At 38.0% G+C, this 22,045-nt stretch overlaps 1 protein-coding gene across 1 annotated transcript in view; it reads left to right on the top strand.

Annotated features, from left to right (window-relative positions):
• Window positions 1-2,556: 2,556 nt before the first annotated feature.
• Window positions 2,557-22,045, top strand: part of KCNH7 (potassium voltage-gated channel subfamily H member 7) — a gene marked incomplete at its 5' end in the record, with an annotated part of 242,614 nt that continues 223,125 nt past the window's right edge. The window contains 2 exons of the mRNA XM_080620270.1: window positions 2,557-2,632; window positions 4,653-4,883. Coding sequence (XP_080476396.1) covers window positions 2,557-2,632; window positions 4,653-4,883 — 307 coding nt within the window. The remainder of the gene's footprint in view (window positions 2,633-4,652; window positions 4,884-22,045) is intronic.

Raw genomic sequence — 22,045 nt, 5'->3', positions numbered from 1 at the left:
AGTTTGCTGCTAACTGTTGAACACCAAAAACAAACACTGGTTGCTCAGCACAGGTCATAATTTTATTGGGATTACTTTCTATTGCTGTTATAGCAACATCAAAATGCCATTTTTAATGTAAAAATGAGAATTAAGTCACTGCTGGCCATTATGACTTTACTAGATGTTAGGTGTTATACAAAGTGTTAAAATAAATATACTCATCTCACTCTGCGTACACTAATTCTACTGCTGTCTTTGGGAACTGAAATATATTTTCCAGGCAATGTATGCTCTTGGTCAAGACAAAGAGCAGAAACAGAAAAATTCAACGTGCAGCCTCATCCACTGTCCAAACTACATGAAAAGTGTGTAATAATATTGTGGTTTAGTGTTGACTAGAGTCACAAAAATTTTATAGTTCTGCAAATTTTATGATTACAAAGAATATATGGGTTTATTCCCTTGATTCATGCCTCTGAGGACGGAGATTGAAACATTTGCTTCTCTAAATAAGCCACACTCCCTAAGATTGATTATGTACCTGATTACACATCACTTACTGTACCTGAGGCTTTCTAATTAGTATACAGTCAACTACTATGCAACATTCTAAATACAATTTAAGCATATATAGATGATATTTTCAGACATCTTTTACAGTTGTGTTAATCTGGAATGATTCCACGGAGATTAAATTAAATGTAGCCCAGAAATGTATCTTCATACTCAACAGACTGTGTCCCTCCTCTGATAAATACAGGACAACACACGGTAGCAATGAAACAAAAGCCACACCTGAGAAAAGCCCGGGGGAATAAGGATACACCTGTTTGTGTTGCGGAATAACAGGTGGGAGGCGGTGGTTTGCCAGCTCAATATCCTGCGCTGGCGATTACAAAGGACGGTGAGCAGGTGCCTCTCTTTTTTTCCCTGTGAGTTTACTAAGAAGCCTCCGCTGCTTTGCGCTACCCTGGAGATGCCTTTCCAGCATCGCATGGCTGTCCCCAGCTCCCTCCATGTACCACCTCACTGTGGTCCCCTGTGGGGACCACAGGGCACTGTGGTAGCCCTGCCCATGCTGAACGCGCATCGTTCTGCCTGCTAGATAGTGCAGGAAGCCTTAATTACAACCTGCAAATAATACTTGTTTCCCCTGGGAGCTTCTCCAGTTATTCCTGCGGGATGGCAGAAGCTGAGAGGAGCGAGCCGGAGGACGACGCAGGCGCTCCCAGCAACCGACCGCGGGCAGAGGCGCTTCCGTGCGTGCCGGCGGGGCGGCTTCAGCACCACGGCCAGCTCAGAGCGGGCGGTGCGCCCCGGCCCAGCCCCGCCGCCACGAACCCGACCCCGGCCCCGGCCCCGGCGGGGCGGAGCTCGGCCCCGGGACGCAGCCCCAGCGACGAGGCGGTTACAGCGTCCGCTCGGTCTCCGCCCCGGGCCGGGCGAGGGCTGCTGCGGGAGCTCACCCACCCGCACCCGCGGGAGCCCGGCGTGCCGTCCGCACAGCCCTCTTGGCCCCTGAGCGAAGGCTCGCACCTGCTCGGCACACGGGGAGCGGCGTTTGGCGCCGGGGAAAACCCTCTTCCTCGGCAGGAGGGCTGCGTGGGGCGAGGGGAAGTCCTCGTCTGGGTCACGCTGCCGGAGGAGGGGGCGATCCCTTTCATCGGGGCGGGGAAAGATGCCGAGGGCTCCGGTGGTCCCTTCCCCCCCCAGCCATTGCTCAAAATCGACCCCCACTCTCGCCTCTTCCCTCCCCCCGACGGGGCGTGTACAACGCTCTCTCTCGTCCCACATCCCTCCCTCCTCTGGCCCTGGCAGCGCCTGGGGCTCCCCGGCGCGGCACGCTCAGGGACCACAAAAGCGCCGGTAGTGCCGGGACGACGGAGAAGCTGGAGCAGCCGAAGGTGGCGGGGCGCCCCCGCCACTAGCACCCTCGGTCCCCGCTGCCCCCTGCAACCGCAGCCGTGGGGGATGTGGCACGTCGCGGTGCTGCCGGCGTGTAGCTCATTCCTGATGCCGCTGTTTGTCGCTGAGTTTTGAAGAGATTTATTGGCTGGCTCTTGCTAAGCCATGCTTGAGTAATCCGAGCTGCTGAGCGCCGTGGTGGAGCCCGGAGGGGGGGAACGTCACTCCCTCTGGCAGCGGAGCAACATTAGTCTTCCAGCCCTTTAACCATCACTACAGCGTCGGAAACTGCCGGGTCACGGCCATTTGCTTTGGAAAATTGGCGATGTTTGGTGCTAGCGATCGATTACTCTTGTAATCCAACCCCCCCACCTCCTCCTGCTTACCCCACCCCTACCCGCCCCAGACAATAGCGTCCGACTCCTCCAGGAAAAAATAGAAAAGAAAGCAAGGAAGGAAAGAAAGAAAAAGAAAAAGAAACTGGGGGATGGATCTGACTCCAATAGGAAAAGCGTGTATCTAGAAGTGGTGCTAATGGGAAGAGATTTCCGAGCTTCAGAGGACGATGATTTGTCACAAAGGGTAGCCGGCTCGGTGCTTTGGGCTGGAGCCGTGTAGGAGATCCTTGGAGAAGTCATTGTGCACAGGAAACCGAAGACCTGTACAAACATGCCTGTTCGCAGAGGTCATGTGGCACCACAAAATACATTTTTGGGTACAATCATACGAAAATTTGAAGGGCAAAGTAAGTTCTCTCTTTCTATTTTGCTACAGTAGTTTGATTCTGCTTGTGACTAGATGGACAGCAGCTCCCGACTATTTTAAGTTTGTAGCTTGGAAAGAAAACCCCAGAGGTAAAGAGGGGACCTCTGGCAGGTGTAACATTGGGTTTGATCTAAAATACAGATTATCGACTTGAATTGCTGGGCTTTTACTTTTTTTTAACCTCCCCCCATTCCCCAGTAATTCAAGGATCTTGACTGTATCCATATTGTATAGCTATAGAAGTTATATCTCTTTGCCTTCTTCTGAACCAGTGAGATGGCTATAAAAGTAGAGTGCTGCCTGTGCAATGTCTAAAAAAAAAAGCTAGATTTATTATCGTTATGATTGTTATCAATTATAATCGTCTTTTCAAAATAAAGCATAACAGACTTTGATTTAGAGGAAACAGATAATACGCAGAGGAGTTATTAAAGAGAAAATACTCTCTTACCTTGTTGTCATGGCTGCATTTTAGTGTTTTAATATAGCTGTCAAATATTTCCACTTTGTTTATGGAATCATAGAATATCTATCAGACCAGTGCAAATGTATCCTCAGAGCCTGTGAGATCTTTTCCAATGCAGCAGTTTGCTACCTGTCAGGGAGGCTGAAGCTGAAGTGTTTTTCCTGGCCAGAACTCTAGTTCACTGTTACCAGTAAGAAGGAACACTTGATGCTTAAAATGAATTTCATTTAGAAACAGTAGTTTTGATATATGTACATTTATTTAAATATTTAGCATAATTTTAGTATCACTCTGGTGCAAACTGTTACAGCTAATTCCAATCTATATACTTCTTTATACTTAAGGCCATGATACTGATTGAATATTTATATTAATTGAAAAAAAAAAAAAAAAAAAGGAGGATGTTTGTAGTCCCAGTTTCTCTAAATGCCAGGTCAGTGCTGCTACTCAAATAAAGTTTTCTTGTAGTAAAGTGTGTATATTTTGAAGTGAATAAAGCACTGTCTATTTAATAGGCAAGTGATAGTGAAAGTTCAGCATGATGAAAAGAGAGTAGAAAAAGTGTGAGTGAAATCTCTTTTTCCGTTCAAGTAAGTTCAAAGGCAGAATATCTTTAAAATATTGAAGACTCGTACTGCTAACTCAGCATTACATAAAAACACTTCTATGAAGCAATGGACCTCCTAATGTGATTAAGCAGAAATTCATGCTATTGACAATAAATGTATCAAAGCTGAACATTTATAATTACAATAAGAGCAGTGTGTTATAGTGGTAAACAGAAAGAAATGAAATAACGGTTGAAAACTTTTCAACCTTTCTGTCAGGTGAGGGTTTGGGAAAGGCTGATGTACAGAGGCACAGAACTTAAGCAGACTGTACAAAATGTTTCCAACATCACAATCTTTGGTTTTCATGTGCTCTTCATGCTCCTTTTTTTTTTTTTAACTAAGGAATATCTTCTTTTATAAATGTAACTTCTAAAGCAATCACAGAGGAAAAAATACTATGACCTTTCTAGATAGTTTTGTTAAAATTCTGACTACAAAGTTGCTGCCATTCACCTCAGTGAAAATCCCTGTGTGGTAGACTGAGCTGGTTGGATTTTATCTGAGGAAAGCCTTCACCTGAATAGAGCCACCTTCCCGAGGCCCCACGTCCCATCCAGAAGAAGCTACTAACTTGTCAAGGACTTTCCTGGAGTTATGGCTGGCAGGATAGCAGTCATCATCACCTGGGTTTCAGTGAAGCTAAAGAAGACAGAATTTTGTCCCTTTTAGACAAAAGAGTTTTGCAAAAGACTTGCATAATTTAGGTTTATTTCCTTAAAATACAACTATCTTAATCTTTGATGTATTTAAATTGATTGAGGTTTATTTAAAAGCTATGTACCAAACTAGGTGCCTTACTTGACTGAAAATCTCTGCATTTCAGGCATCCCAGTGAAAAGAAGGGTTGTTTAGCATCCATCCATGCGATTGACACTTTATGAAATGTTGAAAGAGTACTAAAAAATGCATCACTTTTATTGCAGATAAAAAATTCATCATTGCTAATGCTAGAGTGCAGAATTGTGCTATCATCTACTGCAATGATGCGTTCTGTGAGATGACCGGGTTCTCCAGGCCAGATGTCATGCAGAAACCTTGCACCTGTGATTTTCTTCATGGGCCAGAGACCAAAAGACATCATATTGCCCAAATTGCTCAAGCACTCCTGGGGTCAGAGGAGAGGAAAGTGGAAGTCACCTATTATCACAAAGACGGTAAAGCCTGGTTTTATTTTCAAAACTTTTTGTTTGGTTATCAGTTGATTGGTAAAAGTGTGTTTGATTTGCTGGTCAGACCCTTTGTTGCAGTAGTGTTGTAAATTCCCTGAAAGTCCAGTGAAGCACACTTAGTATACCAGTAAGGGAATGTGCCCTGAAAGTAGTGGGTGTCTGAAGTACTCTGACTGTAGCACTGTGTTTGCAACTGCTGAACAAAAGTTCTTCTATCAGTTGGTTTATAGATCTCCTGAAGTAAAGAGCCTTACAATGACCAGATAAACACAAACATAGAGGGGACATCCTGTGAATGTTAATTTTTATTAACTCTTTCATCTCACAGGACATAGGAATGGTATATGAGTTTCACAGGGCTTAACTCTGCCTGCCTCACACAGTTGGAAGTGAACCTTGATTTAAATGGCAGTATTCTACTGGGAAAAGTACAACAAAGTTAAGTAGCAAAAATTGGCCTTTCATGAAGAAAGCATTAGCTTATAAAGAAAGGCACAAGTTTCTGAAAAGAGAGATGAGATATTGTGATGTTGGAGTACCTGCTACTGAACCACAGAAGTTGTCCTAAATAATGTCAGAGTAAAAATTTTGGAGTGGCTAAACTATGAAGAGTTTCCCTGCTAATCAGTGAAGACTCAGTATGGTAAGAATGGCTAAATCTGCTACACTGATGCTTTTTCCTGTTAAGAGCATAGATGAATATATGACTGTACTTGCAGATTAAAAAATGCATATGCATGAAAACTAATTATGAAACATAATAGTTATATGTAGAGGTTTGGGTTGGTTTTTTGTTGTTTTTTTCTTCTAGTTACACAGGGTTATTTATGGAAACATCCATCTTTCAAACAAATCCAAGTAATGGATAAGTGTGATATACCTTAGTATGTCTCTTGCTGTGTACACTCCTGGGAGAAGGAAAAGGAAATTCATATTCAAATGCTGAGCTTAAATTAGTTCTGGAGAAGTGCCAGTGTGCTGTTTGCATCAATTTTAGAATCACATGCAATGGGTACTCTTGCATTTTGAAGTCACAGAGTTAAACCCTGTTCTAAAAAATTCTGTTGTTATTTTGGAGAGACTTGAATAATATTATTTTTAGCTCAGGCTGGTATAATTCAGATAGAACTCAAGCCAACCATTCTACCCACGCTACCAGTATTTAAGCATATTCTTCTTAGCACATTCTCAGTAGAGTCCTTTATTCTTAGATCTGGTTTGTTGGTCTGGAGCAGGTTTTGGTCAAGATTTGCTGTTGTAGCTGTGCTTTCAACATAGGTTTCTCAGGAGACTTGACACCATGTATCTTTTGCACATCTAGCCTGTGTTTGTGTTAATTTGGTGTGTGTTAAAAATAATATTGCAAAAGGAGAGTGTCATTGCTAACTTTCACAGCCACCAGCCTGGAGCACTGTTCTGACATCTGGTTGTTTTAGAGTACTTCAGTCTCCCAAGACATGATGAGGGAGGGAAAGTGCTTAACTAAAGTGCTGCATATCTGTCAATTACCGTAAATACATACTTTCCTAAAATGCTGAATTCTGGCATTACACAACACACCATAATCTATTTGAGGCAAACCGAAGTAAAACTATCTATAAAAACTGCCACATCTTCTAAATAGTTTTGGATTTTGAAGTGTATTATATATTGGAGTTGGGGATTATTCAATGTAAACAAATATACATAAGGTTTCTCTGTAACTTCATTTCTGTGGATAGTTTCTTTAAATTACTAGATCATATGTTTAAAGGCTAAGGAATTTCAAAAGCTACAGACAACAGTTCTAGACAAATTTGGGTTGAATCCCTCAGAATTTTACTGGTCGGAATGTGAACAGGACTTATCATGTGCACTGTATGAACTGCTGAATTTAAACAAGATTGTAAATATAATTTAAAATACTAATTCACTGATTACAGGCAAAAATCAGCAAAATGGTCTGACACTCAAATGTGTAAATGTCTGACAGCTCAGTTTATATATGCAGGCTTTTTTTGTTTTATTCCACATAATATTTGATTTCTTTACAAAATGTGATTAAAAGATCTGAAGTTTTTGTAGTGACATATAACTGAAACTACCTATATGACAGGTATAATAAACACCAGTAAACATTCTCTATGCTTATTGTAAATCAATGAATAGATATACCTCATTTTTCAACTTCTTCACTTTTTTAAAATCTGCAAATTTGTTTTTGCAATATAAAAAAGTGTAACATACTCTCTATATTGTAACAATATACTGAATGTCCTTGTTAGCAAGGACTTCCTCCAGGATTTGAAGCAAAATGAATTTAAAGAATTTGCTACAATTTGAGAGTGCTGGGTTAGTGGTTTATTTTGTACTGTGTGCGTTGAGTTAATATAGGAATGTTTTAAGGGGTCCATCACAGCACAATTAGAAATGGAACTTTCTTTGTGTAACCCAAATTATTCCAATGAACTACCTACTGCTTGAAAGTTTGATACTACATATTTCATAGCCACCCATTTTATAATATTTAACATAATACTAAGCATAAGGAGGAGGAAGACGGCTCATGAAAGTGTGAATCACTTGAGGTTCCACTGACTGGAGTTTCTGAATACCGTATTACACAGTCCTGAATAAATGCCCAGCCCTTTATTCCACATCACATTATAATTTACTCTACATAAGCCACTGATTATATTAAAAATTATTTTAATATTTCAAAGTAAAACAAACATCAGTGAGGTCATATATCCCCTCACTTATAAAGCTGATTTGTCATCAGATGTCCAGCAATGCATATATCAGAAAGGGAGTCACTCTACAACTGATGCTTTTTCTTTTTAATTTTAAATACCACCTCACATACTTTTAAAAAGTCACAACTTTAAAGTTCAACTTAAAAGGGCATTCTTGCAATATGTATTGCATACGTATTGGGAATTGTGATTCTGACGTTCTCTACTTGGCTGTAACCCACTGTTCTAGATGAAAGTGTAAGATTTAGAGTTTTAAACATCTTGATGCAAGACTGAATGCTGCTGTTTCTTCACTGCTTTAATCTTTAGGCCAGATCACACCCTTAAAGGGGGACAGAATGGTGGGAAAACTTTTGTAGCAGACTGATTTTTCAGAAAAGGGCAGCTGCTTGAATTTACACTGCCTTAAACAAAGCTGACAGCAGATAGAGTGGTCAAGGGAGGATGCAAATTCGATGTATCACGGGTTTATAAATGTGTTACCTAGACTGGCCACGTTTCCCTTTTCACTGTGCAGTGTGAGGAGGGTGCAGAGGAGAGGGAGAGAATACTCGTGATAGCTTTGTGTAATTGTTCAGATGGCATAGAGGTGGCATACCAGCATTACTTGCACACTCAGCAGGCGCTGTCCTAAGCACTCGGGTGCCCTATCTTCACGAAAGTTTTTAACGTATGCAGCTAAAAGCCTTACTAGCTCATCTTGCAGTATTTGTATCAGAGTAAGATTGTTACAATAGCCTACATTTGGTTTTAATTTCTCCTCACTCGGGTATTTTCACAATCCAGGCAAAGTTCTAGTCTTCTATCCTGTTAGAGTAGTGCCAAAGGAGGTGATTACATAGTTATCAAAAGAATTAATTGCTACTATGAAAATTGGGAACAGATGGATGCCAAAACTAAGGGTCCAAATTTATAGGTTCTCAACACATAAGAAGCTCCATAAAAGTCACTGGATGTACTCATGGGATTAAAGACTCAGTAAATTTCTTTTTTAATGTAACTATCCCTTTTAAACAAGTACAATAGATAAATACAGACAAATCACAAGAACTATTATTTTGAAACAGATTTTTTTTAAAGTCTTGCCCTTTAGGCATTGACATCTGTTTAATTCAAAAAAATTATACTGTTATATAAAAGTAGCAGTATAGTATATTCCTCAGTATCTCACAACTTCATTTTCACAAATCATATAGCTATATAATCTGTATTATAGTCAAAGGTAAGATACTGTTGAACTCTTATTCTAATAAAGTTATTTGTGGTGAAAATGTTTGACAGCTCTTCCTTTGAGGACTCCATTTTGCAGTTTAAGTCATGGCATAAATCATTCTTGACAGATGTGAAATATTGCTTGAAGTGGTAAAGCTGTAAAGCTTTTGACATGAAAAGTATAATTGGGGATTCAGAATGGATATATGATAATCAGAAAGGATTGTAGCACGCTAAATACTTCTTACTCTATGCTTCGTGGACAACAGTGTGCTATGTCTGAGCTTACAGAGCTTACCTGTTAAAGGAGCTCATTTAAGCTTACCCTATACACATCAGATACTCTAGGGATAAGAAGCACTTCAGAAGAGGATAGGTTTAAGAAAAGATAAGAACAAGCAATTATTTGAAGAGTGTTTACAAACCTCACAAATTACTTGCCACTTAACCAGTTTGAGAAATTGAATTTGCTACAACTGACTGCAAATTAAACATATTTGTATTTTCAGAACACATTAAGATTCCAAACTAATATTTTTAAGGCCTTTTAAATTCTTCTTTTAGGATAAGAAAAAAACCCCAAACAAACGTGCTTTGTGTTCTATAAATGCTGTGAACCAACCAATCATTAAAAATGCAACTGAAAAGAAAGATCCTTGCATGTATATCAAGTCCCCCAGATTATCTCTAACATGAAGGTCAGCAAGGGCTGTCTTGACTGCAGATTCAATGCTTGAACCAGAGCAGAAGGGTTATTGCATCAAGTAACCGTCGAATACCCTGCTGCTGTAGGAGTTCTTGTTTAAGAAATACTGATTGTATTTTGATAAAGAAACTGTTACCCCCAACAAAAAGCTGTCCAATACCCCTATCTTACTGCAAGTTTTTCTATACATCCTTAAAAAGCCCAGTCAAACATACAACCTTGGATCAAATCCAGAATGTTACTGAAGGTGTTGAACTAGTAGAAGTGGATGACATTTTATGATGTCTGTAGTGTAATGTTTCTACGTTAGGTTTTAATACTTGTCCCAAGAGGCAAGTCTGTCCCTTGTCTTGTTCAGTATTGTTTTTGCAACAGGGAACACCATCAGCAGAAAGCCAGTACCTCAATGATCAGAATCTCTCTTTTACCCATCCTTATTCAGTTATGTTCCTGCCCAGAACTGTGGGTCACTTTTTCGCATTTCAGATGGGATACCTAATGATTATGATAAAGCAGCTCTCAGATATATGAAGCAGGTTTATTTGTGGGCCAGTTTCAACCTTATTTTTCAGTTCCTTGGTGTTTACAATATATCTTTTTTTTCTTCTCAGGTTAGGATGAATTTATTTCCAGTAAGAAGGGGGATTTTGTAGAAAGAAATTTTTTCCCATTCCTGTTATTCCTGCTACTGAGAGATAGTGTCTGAATAAAAAAAGAACAACAACTAAATTGCCTTTCAATTATTGTCAGTGTTTAGGGTCATAAAGGTATGATTAGATATATTTAATTTTCTCAAATAATGAAGAACACAACTGCTATTATTATAATTACTGCATCTTTAAAAGAAAAAGATATCTTAGGTTGGAAAAATACTTTAAGTCCCTCCATGGCACAAATAAAAAACCTGCAGGCTAGTGGATCAGGAGTCTTTCATTTCACTGCAGTGTCCAGAGGGAACTCTTCTGCCACTGGACTTCGGCAGTACAGTTTTACAGCCAGATTCAGAAAGTCACAGGGTCAACTTACACTAATGAAGGGACCCAAATTTCCCTTGCTTGAGCTGCAAAAAATCAATCATTGCTGACTTTCAAAAAGAGAGTCCCACAGTGGTAAGAAAGGTGTCACATTGCAGAATCAATTGGCACTAGAAGGTTACATTATGATATACATACTCAAAATTAAAGTTTTTCTAAGTTGTTTAGAATGATAATATCCTATGGAGGAGAGTTTAATCTTTTAATTAGGCTTTGCCTAACAAAGTTTTTTATCTGCTTTGAATATACTCCTTTCAAGTTTTAGTGAACACTATTTTGGTTTTGGGTTATAGGACAAAAAGAACAGAAGCCATCAGTCTATTTTTTTGTGTGTGTGGTTTCACATGATTTTATTGTGTCCTCTTTCCACCTTCAGTGTGCATCCTTTCTAATGTTACCTTCTGATACGAGAGTTATTTCATAACTCTAATTTGCATTATCAATTGGTTCTTTTTTTTCTCTACCCAATTGGCCCGTGTATCAGAGACGCAGAGAGCAAATCAGACATCATGCCTTGCAATAGAATGGGGAGGAGCAATTGGTTTTCTAGTAGCAGCCTTACACATATTTGGTATTATACAGAACTTCAGAACATGGCACTTTGACTAGTACCAATGTTGACACTGGTGCTGTTCTCTCTGGTTTCAAGCAATGGAAAAAGAACAGTGGTGTGGATTAGATTTTATCTTAGTGTTTTCAAGGCCAGTTTTTAAGAGCTTCCTACATATTTGACTTAGTGTATGACTCCATCTATGTGCTAGATAGACCATATTCTTCCCAGGTTCCCAGCTAAGTATGGAAAAATACTCTGAATCAAGCAGTATAGGATTCAAAGTAGCAGAACCAAGCTGACTGTGGAAATTGCTAACTGATTCTGGAAACTGCATATCTCAAAAGCAATCAGAACTGTAGCTGTGAACCTAGATCTAGGCAGAGCCAGATGCATAACAATGACAGTGGGGTACTGTGGCTCTATAGTTACAGCTGGTTTCACACAGCCTGCATCTCTGAAAGTTCACACCTCTGAGGTGAGAAGTATTGGTGTTGTAATTTTGTATAGCTTGAACTTTTTACTCTAGTATACTGGTTTTGTTTTAAAGGAAAAACATGTATTTTAATTATTTCTTAGAAATTAAAATTTAATTTGGAAAGCAGAATTACAGCCATAACTAGTCAAAAAATGCCTTTTGACCTCCAGCATTTCCATAGATACCCCATTTTAAGCTCCCTCACTGACTTTCTGGTACAATATAGCCTTTTTGTTTCTATTTTTCTTAATTCTTTAATTCTGTAATCACAGTGAAATCTCATCAGTAGAGCTCACCACAAAGGATACCAAAATTCAATCTGAAAAAAAAGCCAAACCATATCTTTATGTATAGGTCCTGTTGTCTTTTTCTGTTTCATTAACCAGACTCTAGTTACAGATCTCATTATACCTAGTTTTGACGATGCCCTCGATTACAGCACTGAAGTGTTAGCCAAAAAAGATATATTCCAGCTTCATTGTTAGCAGACAGCCATCATATCATCAAAACCTAAAGCTGGTGTTTAAATGTCAACCTTATTATCTTTCTTATTGCTGCTAGTTGAGTGGAAAAGACCATAAGAAAGCTTAGGTTAGAAATCACACCTGCCTTCAGTACTTCCCTACTGATGGTGTTTCTTGCTTTCCTGCCATTGTTTCTCTACACTACAACACTCAATAAAAATCTTTTGTTTTATATTTTGCCATGACCTCATTTAAATCCCTGATTTGTCATGAGACTGCAGTGGAAACCAGAAAGTCCTGCCTAAATGGTCAGTTCAGAGAAACACAACAAGAATTTACTTCAAATACCGGGAAAGTAGGATTTATAACAATACCCAAATATGCTGATCCTTGACAGTATCAACTTATGAAATGTTGGCCTCTTTAGAGCAAATACATGAGACTCTATAGTAACTGATTCTGCAACCATATTTTTCACAGAACTAAACTGCGAAGTTTAATTTTTGCAAGACTAAAAATCCTGATCTTTAGGTATTAGAGCACACTTGGTAGAGACATGCCACTGCTAACTAGCACTAGCTGGATCTGAGCTGCTGCATACAAAGACAAGTTAGGAAAGAAACATGCAAAACAAACAAAACGTTCCTCTGTTTTAATCCACAGGGCAGAAAGGCAAAGATGACTTCAGAACAAAGATAAATATGTACAGGGACTTTTTTTATCTTATACCTAGGCTGCTTGAGAAGCAGTTAATCATCATTTAAATATATTTCATCACTAACACACATGTTCTGAAGCACTTATTCCCAGCTGTTCTCAGACTTTGGAGTCTGTGCCCTTTTAAGATTATTTCTTAGAGCGTTCTCTGATGATTTTCATTCAAATCAATGCAAGTGTATTCTGAAAATAGCTTGCAAATTTCCTCCTTTCAAAACTCATTTGTGCCAATCTGCTTTACTCCTTCCTCTCTGGAAAAAAATGCCAGCTAATCTCATTAGTATTTTGCATGTTTATGGCTGTTGTACAAGAAAGCATTTCTTTTTATATTTTCAAAAGAAAATGAAACTCTCTAGTCCATAAATCCTTTTGTCATGGTATTCAGGGTAAAAACTGTTGCTTGAAAAATGGCTTTCAACTCACAAATGGGAAAGAAAGAAAGAAAGAAAGAAAAAAAATGTAGTCCATGTCATTTTAAATAGTGATAAAAGAAAGGAAAATATGTTTCTTTTTTTTTTTATCATAAGTGCCCAGCATTTTTTTTATTTTTTTTTTTTTTTTCATAATAGAATATACCAGGAATTCATTTAACACCAAAGTCCATCCAACAGAAAAGACACCACTTCCCAAAAAGACTATTTCTGGAGTCACAGACAACATACCTTGTTATATGAGAGAATAACAGCCTTGAAGTACAAAACCAGGTATCTATAAATCAAATCTGAGCCCTCTCTGTAAATTAATGGAGCTGCTCATGAACTGGTGTGAAAGACAGTCTACGTATAATGTCAGTCTTGAGCCAGTCTCTGCTGGTCCACAGTACAGAGCATCCGTAATGCTTCACTAAGTTACACTGATTGTTTATGGCAACAAGAATGAGTTGGCAAAGAATTGGCTTTAGTGTTTTACTCACAGAGTTCCAAAGAAAAGTTCTGTAAAGGGATAAAGCTGAGTTTGAGTACTGTTGGTGGGTCAGCACCACACTGTATGAAGATGCTGTTTCTCTTCACCCTAAAACTTGAAAATTGATTTTCTTGTGTCAGGAATAGAACTGGGCTCTAAGGAGCTGTTCCTGAATGCTTAAAAAGTTAATTAAAAACTACTAACTGCTACTGCAGCTACTAGCACAATTAGTGTCTGATATTTGTAATGTTGGTAGATCACTAGGTAGGATGGCACTAGGTACGACTGGCATCCCCTTTCTCTGGTTATTGTTTATTTAAAGTGAGAAAAGGGGAAGGAATACATGATCCGCAGACAACTCTTCTTCTAGCCGACAGGTATGCAATTCTATTTCATAAAAGTCACTACATAAACCAAGAATATTATAGCCAAGGGGCCTTTTCAATAGACCATGCAAGTCTTTAAATCCATTTCTGGTTGTCATTTAACCTCATTCATAAAAAACCAGACACTGCAGGAGCAGAATTGCCAATAGCATGACTGTCTTTGCAGAACTAAACCCAGGCAAAATATATTTATTAGCCAGATAAATACATTCTGTGTATCTGCTTGTATTTCAGACATGATTTCTCTCACATTTGAATGTGCAAAAGCATTTGTTTCTGCTTCATGGGAACTCAGTGAATTGTTTCCCTTTTAAGTAATATTTCAGTCTTTATCCCTTTTCTTTTCACCTTGGGATCATTTTCCTATAAATAAAAAAGTGGTGAATAAAGCACTTTCTTTCCACTTTCTGAAGAACTGAAAAAAATACATCGACTAGTTTTGAAATGATGGAGAAAAAATTCTGTATGTTTAACCTTGATTGTTAACTGGAAAGTAAATTATTCAAACTTCTTTTTGCCCTTTAGAGGCCACAGGCACTAAAATATCAGACATAACTGAAATACCATAGTTATGAAGATCACACTGACCTTCAGTTACTCCAAGGGAAATTACTGACTTGAACTTTTACATGTAAATTTAGAATTAGATTTTCAATTACATATATTGTGTCATACGTACATACATATATATATTGTTAAAGGGCATTTCTCCTTCTCATTCTCAAGAGTTTTAACAAGCACTTTGAAGAACTGCCAAAGTTACCTCCTACCCCATCTTAGAATACAAACTGATACCCTATAGTTTACAAGTTTTACTAATAAAGCATTATTCTTATTAAATACATTCAATCACAGAAGTCTGAACTGCGCAGCAATTTAAAGTGACTTCTAATGAGCTGATTGACTAATGCAGTCTCTTACTTTGAGAGATTATTCTCAAAAAGCTCACTGTTCCAAACCATCATTCTATAGTGTAGTTTTGCACTATCCTTCTCTCTTTTTTTAAGACAGTACACCAAGGTTGTATCTTAACATTTCCCAGTGTAGACAAGAGCGTTGTGTGTAATAAATAAATAAATGTCACAAAAAACCCAACCCAGATATGATCAAGTCCAAGAAATGTGTAACAGGCTGAGAATATGAAATTATATTCAACAGGGAATAGTTCTGTAAAACAATCTTTCACAAAAATTGCACTGAATGGGAATTACTCTTAACTGAGTGTCTCAGACCTGGGATGATGCGGTTGTGTACATGTCTCTGGTAATAAAGGATAACTTCTAGAGAAATTACATATTCTGATAGAGAGCGTATATACTGTAATGGTCATGAAGTGCTGGAATGGGTTAGAGACAGCTCGAGTAATTCTGAACAGCAGAAGGGCCCAAACTGATTCCTCTTCTTGCCACAGGGTTAAAGAAAGCAAAGATGGAATCTAGTCCTGTTCACCTTTTTCCCATGTAAGCCCTGTATCAACTTCAGTTCTTAGATTTTCCAAATTGGATACAGAAAAATAGAACTGCCAAATAAACAACAAAGAAATAACATACTTTAAAGGAAGGTAAAACTGTACATTATCTGAGTATTATTTCTCTTTTAACTGGTGCTGAATGTCTCATATAATGAACAAGGCTTTATTTCCTTCCCAAACCAAAAAAACTTCCACTCTCCAAACATTCAAATAACTGACATTTCATCAGACTCTAGCTTAATTCAGCTTTTTAGGTGTGTGTCCTGGAGTCAGTCCTCCATGATCCTGAATACTTGTGAGAATTACATAAACTTGCCAATGGGAAAATGGACATTCTGCAGGATATAGTACATGTGTTCAAATTCAACTAGCTTATTTCTAAACTTGATATATTAACCAGGGTTATTCTCATAATGTAGTTTAGATCGTAATTTTTTCTCCTGTTGGATTTCACTCTTTGTTTGTATCTTGTTTTTTAGAAACTGGCACAATCTGTATAACAAGTAATGCTTTGTTTCACATAGGAATCTTTAAATAGCAATCACTCAGCCGTGTTTGCTTGTGGAAAGCATTCTGTTAGGATGGCATGTATTCTAACTAATATATAACATTTTACCATTCCAGTAAAGCAAAGAAGTCCTTTTGTTAGATTGCTCTTTTATAGCCATCATCAAGAAGAATTTAGGTTGGGAGGAGACTCAGGAGGTCACCCAATTCAGCTTCCTGCTGAAAGCAGGAGCAACACAGAATTCAGACTAGGTTGCTTAGGGCTTAGTCCAGTTGAGTGCCAGGATGGAGACAACGCAGCCTCTCTGGGCTACGTGTTCCAGTGCTCAGTTACCCTTATTTTGAAACTGGTTTGTCCTTATACTATGTCAGGAACTTCCCCATTTTAACTGAAAGCATCGGCTATTATTTTCTTGTTATGCCAGTAGAGAACCTGCCTCAATCTCCCACTAATTTCCTCATAGCTACTGAAAGGCTGTTATTACATTCTTCAGAGCTATGCCGCCTGGCCAAGGCGTTTCCTCAGCCTCTCCTCACAGGTTGCTCTAAGCCCATATCCATCTTGTATATAGGTTAACTCAAGTTTATCAACTGTTCTTGTGTTGTAGTAGGGGTACAAAGCTGGTTGCAGTATTCCAGGTGTGACATAACAGTGAGGAAAGAAGTATCACTTTCCTTAATCTACTGGCTACACTCGTGATGATATAACCCAGTGTGCTTTATCCTGGATACAGTTGGAGTCAAATTTCTTAAGAGATCACTGAATCAATCCTCTTTCACTACTTTGAACCCTGTCTCAAGATTCAAAGGTCTCCCAGACCAAGGCAGGGAATATATAGAGTACCTCAGCTTTATTTGCAACAGTTGTCACTAACTCACCCTCCCCACTCAGCCACAGGCTCACATTATGCTTGTTTATTCTTTTACTGCTAACATCGCTAGCAACAGCTATCTGTTGCCCTTGATATCCCTAGAGTTTCAAGTCTAGCTCAGCTTTTCCTTTTCAAAGACCATCCCAGCATGCCTGGGCAGTGTTTCCATATTCCTCCACTGCAGCCTGCCCTTGCTAGCACCACCTTTATATGTCTTATATGTCTTATTTTTTTCTTACTGGAGCTCAGTCATAAGCTCTCTGCTGAGGCAGCTGGTCTTCTGATACATCTAAGCATTCTTTGAGTATTTGGATGAACTGCTGTTGTGCTTGAGGGAGAGAGCTATACCCTCTGGGAAGGTTGAAGAAATTAGTTATAATTTTTTTTCTTTTTTTTTTCCTTAATTCAGTAGCCCATATGTAGGTGTTTTACACATCTTTTATTATCCTAATTAGAGTTCCGTAATGCTTTTACAGTTTCCTCTTACTTCAGTGTTCTGTATTAAGTCAAGTCTACTGCATGAAATTTTACATAATTTAGAGACACTTTCACATGCATTAGGAAATCCTGTTTACATTGTACATTAAAAATGGTTGAAATTGTAACCTAGATATTGTTTGCCAGATCTTTTCCAAATGTCATTACTGATGTGCTACATGATATAAATTCCAAGTTCCTACTCATTTTATTAGGAGGAGCGACAAGATAAGTGGTTTCCTATATATCAGGTCAATCTGGCTGACCTGTTAGGCATCTGCCGGCTGTGCTTTGACAGATTTTTTACACAAACATGTTTTGAGTAATAGACATTCTATTGCTTATTTTGCCATGGATTACAGATATCCAAACAACATAATGCTAAAGATAATTGTAATGGAGGAGTTCTTGTAAGTTTTAGAAGGAATTAATCAATTACCTTATACTGGGAGGGAAATGCTGGGGCTCCCCAGGCATGTGTTATTCAGCACTTCATTCCCATCATTAAAGATGAGCAGCAAACAGATCTAGGAGAGGAGTATTTCTCACAGCACGTGGGATTCTTGTATTGACTTTCAGAGATGAGATAACCTCATTGAAACACTGTCTCATCTCAGAAGAAAAAGGTTTTTGTTAACATTTCCTTATATAGCTCATAGAAGAAGACAGCACTTCCTTCTCCATTTTTCTTCTGCCACCTTTTATTTCATATTTTCTTCAAGAAATGATAGATACAGTGATTTGTCCTATGCTCTGTCTTCCAGGTTAGTGACTAGGGGAGATAGAAATCTGCTGATTTCTCCAAGAGTTAATACTGCCCTTTTTCTTTAAGCCAATGCCAACTACTATTCCCCTAGCCTGTCAAATAATACAATATCAGAGTGTGGTAACCAACTCCCCACAGGAGCTCAGCACATCTGGCTGCCAGCATTGTTCGCACATGACACCCTGCTGGAGTTTGCTCCCAACACCTGGTACATAATGTGTCAGCAGCAGAGCATCAGGAATCCTGCAGCTTTTGTGGTACTGCGGTGATGTTAGATCCATGGTTTTAAGCAGAGCCCCTTCAAATACCCATCATTTAGGGATGTACTTTCATCTGAGGATACTAAAAAAGATAACTGAGACATTATCTCATTGGTTTAAGTCACCACGGATGGGTGGCCTAACATCCTAATCAGATCTGTAACCTATTCCATGTTTTCTTTCAGTTCTCTATACATAGACAAGGACTGTTAAACAAACACAATGTGACAAAGCATATTTAATGAATATTATTAATGATGAGTTCAGCTGCTGTTGGAAGGTGTTGATAAGCTTCATTAATATACTTCCACTGACTAGAACAGAACTGATGATTATTTTATTACTAAAATCATTTTTCTCTCTACTGCTTGCATATTTGACACTTACAAATCTGCTAGTTTCATGATGGATTTTATTTTTAATCATCCTAATGTAATCTTAAAAACTTCATCAATAAAACCTGTGTTATTGACTTTCCTAAGGAAACTACCTTTTACTCTCTTCCCATGTGACAGATAAAGGCATCTTGGGGGCGTACAGCAGCAATTCCTGGCAGTACACTACCAGTGCTGCTTGCACCTACAATAAGTTAATTTGATGATGCGGAAGAGAACATGTCTAGCACATGCATTACAACCCAGTATTATATAAGGATTTCTGATTTGATTGGGTTTTTTTTATTTGTGTTTCTTATTTCAACTCAGCTGCAGAGCAATTTCTACTTCTGTAGTAGTTGATAGGAGATTCACACATTGGCAGCATACTTGCAGTCATTTCTGCATGTAACACGTATAGTGTAGTATTCAGGGTAGCTACTTGTATGTGCTTCATTTCTGCATAGGGTTAATTCAGTGTGCATAGCACTGTGATATACGTCTTATTTTTAATTTACAGGAATGAGAATATGCAAATAATTTCTCATTCTCATACTGGACCACCAAAGTGTCATTAATAGCCAATTGCCTATTAACAGCCAGCTGCAAATGTTGACTTTTTTTTATCAAGGAGAAAGTTAAAGATAATTGGCCCTACAAGGGTTATGTAAAATCAGAATGTGACCAAGAGCCAAAAGGAAGTCTTGTTTCTGATACTGTGCTTTGCAGAGGAATACAGTTATCTTTACAAACAGGTATTACAAAACAACTTATCCTTGTGACTAACATAACTTCAGAAATGCTGTTTACTTCCCACTTATTTGTGGACTTTATCTAAAACGAAAGAAATGCAAACCCAACCTCTCAAACCAAATCAGCTTTATTTCTAAGAAGGCTTTTGAATAACTTAAAAGCTTGTGGTTTTTATTTGAATTTGAAAATATCTTATAGTTACATATTTGATATTTAGGTATTTAATAAAAGCTTTACAAGTAAATGCTTTATTGACACCTTGTTGAACAAATCACCTAATGATCAGTGAGTTATTCCTTTTTAGATACACAATATACTGTGTACATTTTGCAAGCAGTTACAAAAGCAAAATAACTTAGGGATATTTTAAACCTGAAGTAATTTCAAACTAACTACAGCTCTAATCTGTAGGGTTATGGCATTTTTATAATTCTTTTGTATTTTTATATTCTTCTTAAAATTACCATTTTCTCCCTGGAGCCCAAGATAATCAAAGTGAATATAATAGGAAATATTAGAGATCAGAGCAGTGAGTTCAACCATGAAACTGTCCAGGTCTGTTGACTGGAATAAATAAGTGCATTATTTTAAAGTAAGAATGCTAAATATAAACCTTTTTTGAGTACAGAATTGGCAATTCCATTAAGCCTACCCAAACAGCCTTTCTGAAGTGCAGCAAAAAGGATAAGCAAAACATCCAGCTGAAGGCTACTGTGCATCACCCCAAACTGCTCTTCCCAAAGCCTGCAATGGTAAATTCAGCTATTCTTTCAATATTTTGGTCAGTATAGAGGCCTTTATGCACACCTGTGTTGGAAGTTGATAGTGTCTTACATTTTATGGGAATAAAATACCAGAACTGTGACATTGAACTCAGGTCAGGGATCAAAGTTAACCTGCTGTCTCTGAGATATTATTTGCAAAGGAAGCTTTCCAAAAGGGATTAAAGAATTATAAAGAAAGTTTATTATTACCTGCCATAAACATATCATCTATATATTCTAGAAGAAAAACATTACTAAGGAAAAATTAACAGAATAAAGGGGGTTTGAGTCTGTCCTCTTCTGTGCTACGAATACTGAGCAAACTGAGAGTGTTGTTATGCAACAGCAGTGTATGAAGGAAAAAGCACGATTGAATCGTTGAAATCCGTTTTAGTTGTTCAGAGTGTATCAGTCAAATCAATTATACTGTGAGAAATTTTAGGGTCTCAGGGCTGCACTCTTAAATTTATCGAGAAGTTTATGTGTTTAAGCAAGTGGAAGAAAAGCATGCAAACACCTGCCGGAGAAGCTCCTAGTTAGCTCCATGCATAAAGCTCATTTCACCTTTCATATTGTTACAGCTTTCAGTGGGGAGATAAAGAGTAATGGGGATTCTCAAGCATACATAGAATTACTTTTTTTCTTCTGTTGAAATTCTTTCAACTCAACACAAGTAAAGCAGCTGGTATGGTCATATGCTGAACATAAATCAGCCGAGCACACCTGGAAAGTAGCTGTAGTTTGTTAGTTAACAGGAATCATGCTGTCGTTCTTTACAAAGGTGCCCACAGTTTTAACCCTGTGATTTTTTTTTCAAATTATGAGATATGTTCAACCTTTCCTTCAGTCAAGGCATTGCAATGCATGGCCAGATTTTCAAGAAAAGGTTACTGAATTAGAATACTCAGCTCTCTGTTCTGTATTTTGATTTTGGTTGTTTATGAGGTTTGAAAATAATGACCTTCATTGTGTGCCTAAACGAAAGCTGATCTTTCCTGAAAATCTAGCCTGGTTTGCAAACTTAGGGAAGTTACATATATGATTTCATGAATAGTTCGCTGCTGGTTTTCTCTGTTATATCATAGAGGAAAAATCTTGTGTAATTTTAAAACTCAGTAATAAAATACTGCATCCAGGATAAAATACTGCAGTGATAAAAGTACATTTGCATCTACAAAGTACAGTGTAGTATTAATGTCTTTTTCATTGCTGCTACTTCTGCTTATTTGAGCATTTTTTTCATGTTATCTTTAAAATAAATATCATAGGTATGGTAAAACACAGAAGAGACAAATTACAAATTCAGTACTAACCTACAAATTATTTCTTCTGAGCAACTGGCACTCTCCAGCAGTGAACACTTGCTGGTTTTGGTACCAATGTTGACTTATAGCTTTAATATAGTTTATGGGAAATATAGTTAATAGTGTCAGATATATTTACTATGGTGGTTGTAATTACTCATGTAATTATAATTAAATTGGATGCCTAACACTGTTTATCAAACAAGGATACAGTCAATATTACCATATGAAATTGGCTTGGCTCTGTATTAATTTAAAGTGCAAAAGTTAAACAGAAAGCTTTATGTAGCTTTTAAGTTGGAGCCCCATTCGGACTCAAAAGAGTAAGGATCCTCTGGAGAAACTGTATATTACAGACCATTCCAAAAGGAAAGAAAGCAAATATAAGCAGTGTAAGTAGTGTATAAGCACCAT

The sequence above is a fragment of the Psittacula echo genome (assembly GCF_963264785.1).
Source record: "Psittacula echo genome assembly, chromosome: 6".
NCBI lineage: Eukaryota > Metazoa > Chordata > Aves > Psittaciformes > Psittacidae > Psittacula > Psittacula echo.
The sequence above is the reverse complement of the archived record's forward strand: the minus strand, read 5'-3'. Positions and strand labels throughout refer to the sequence as shown.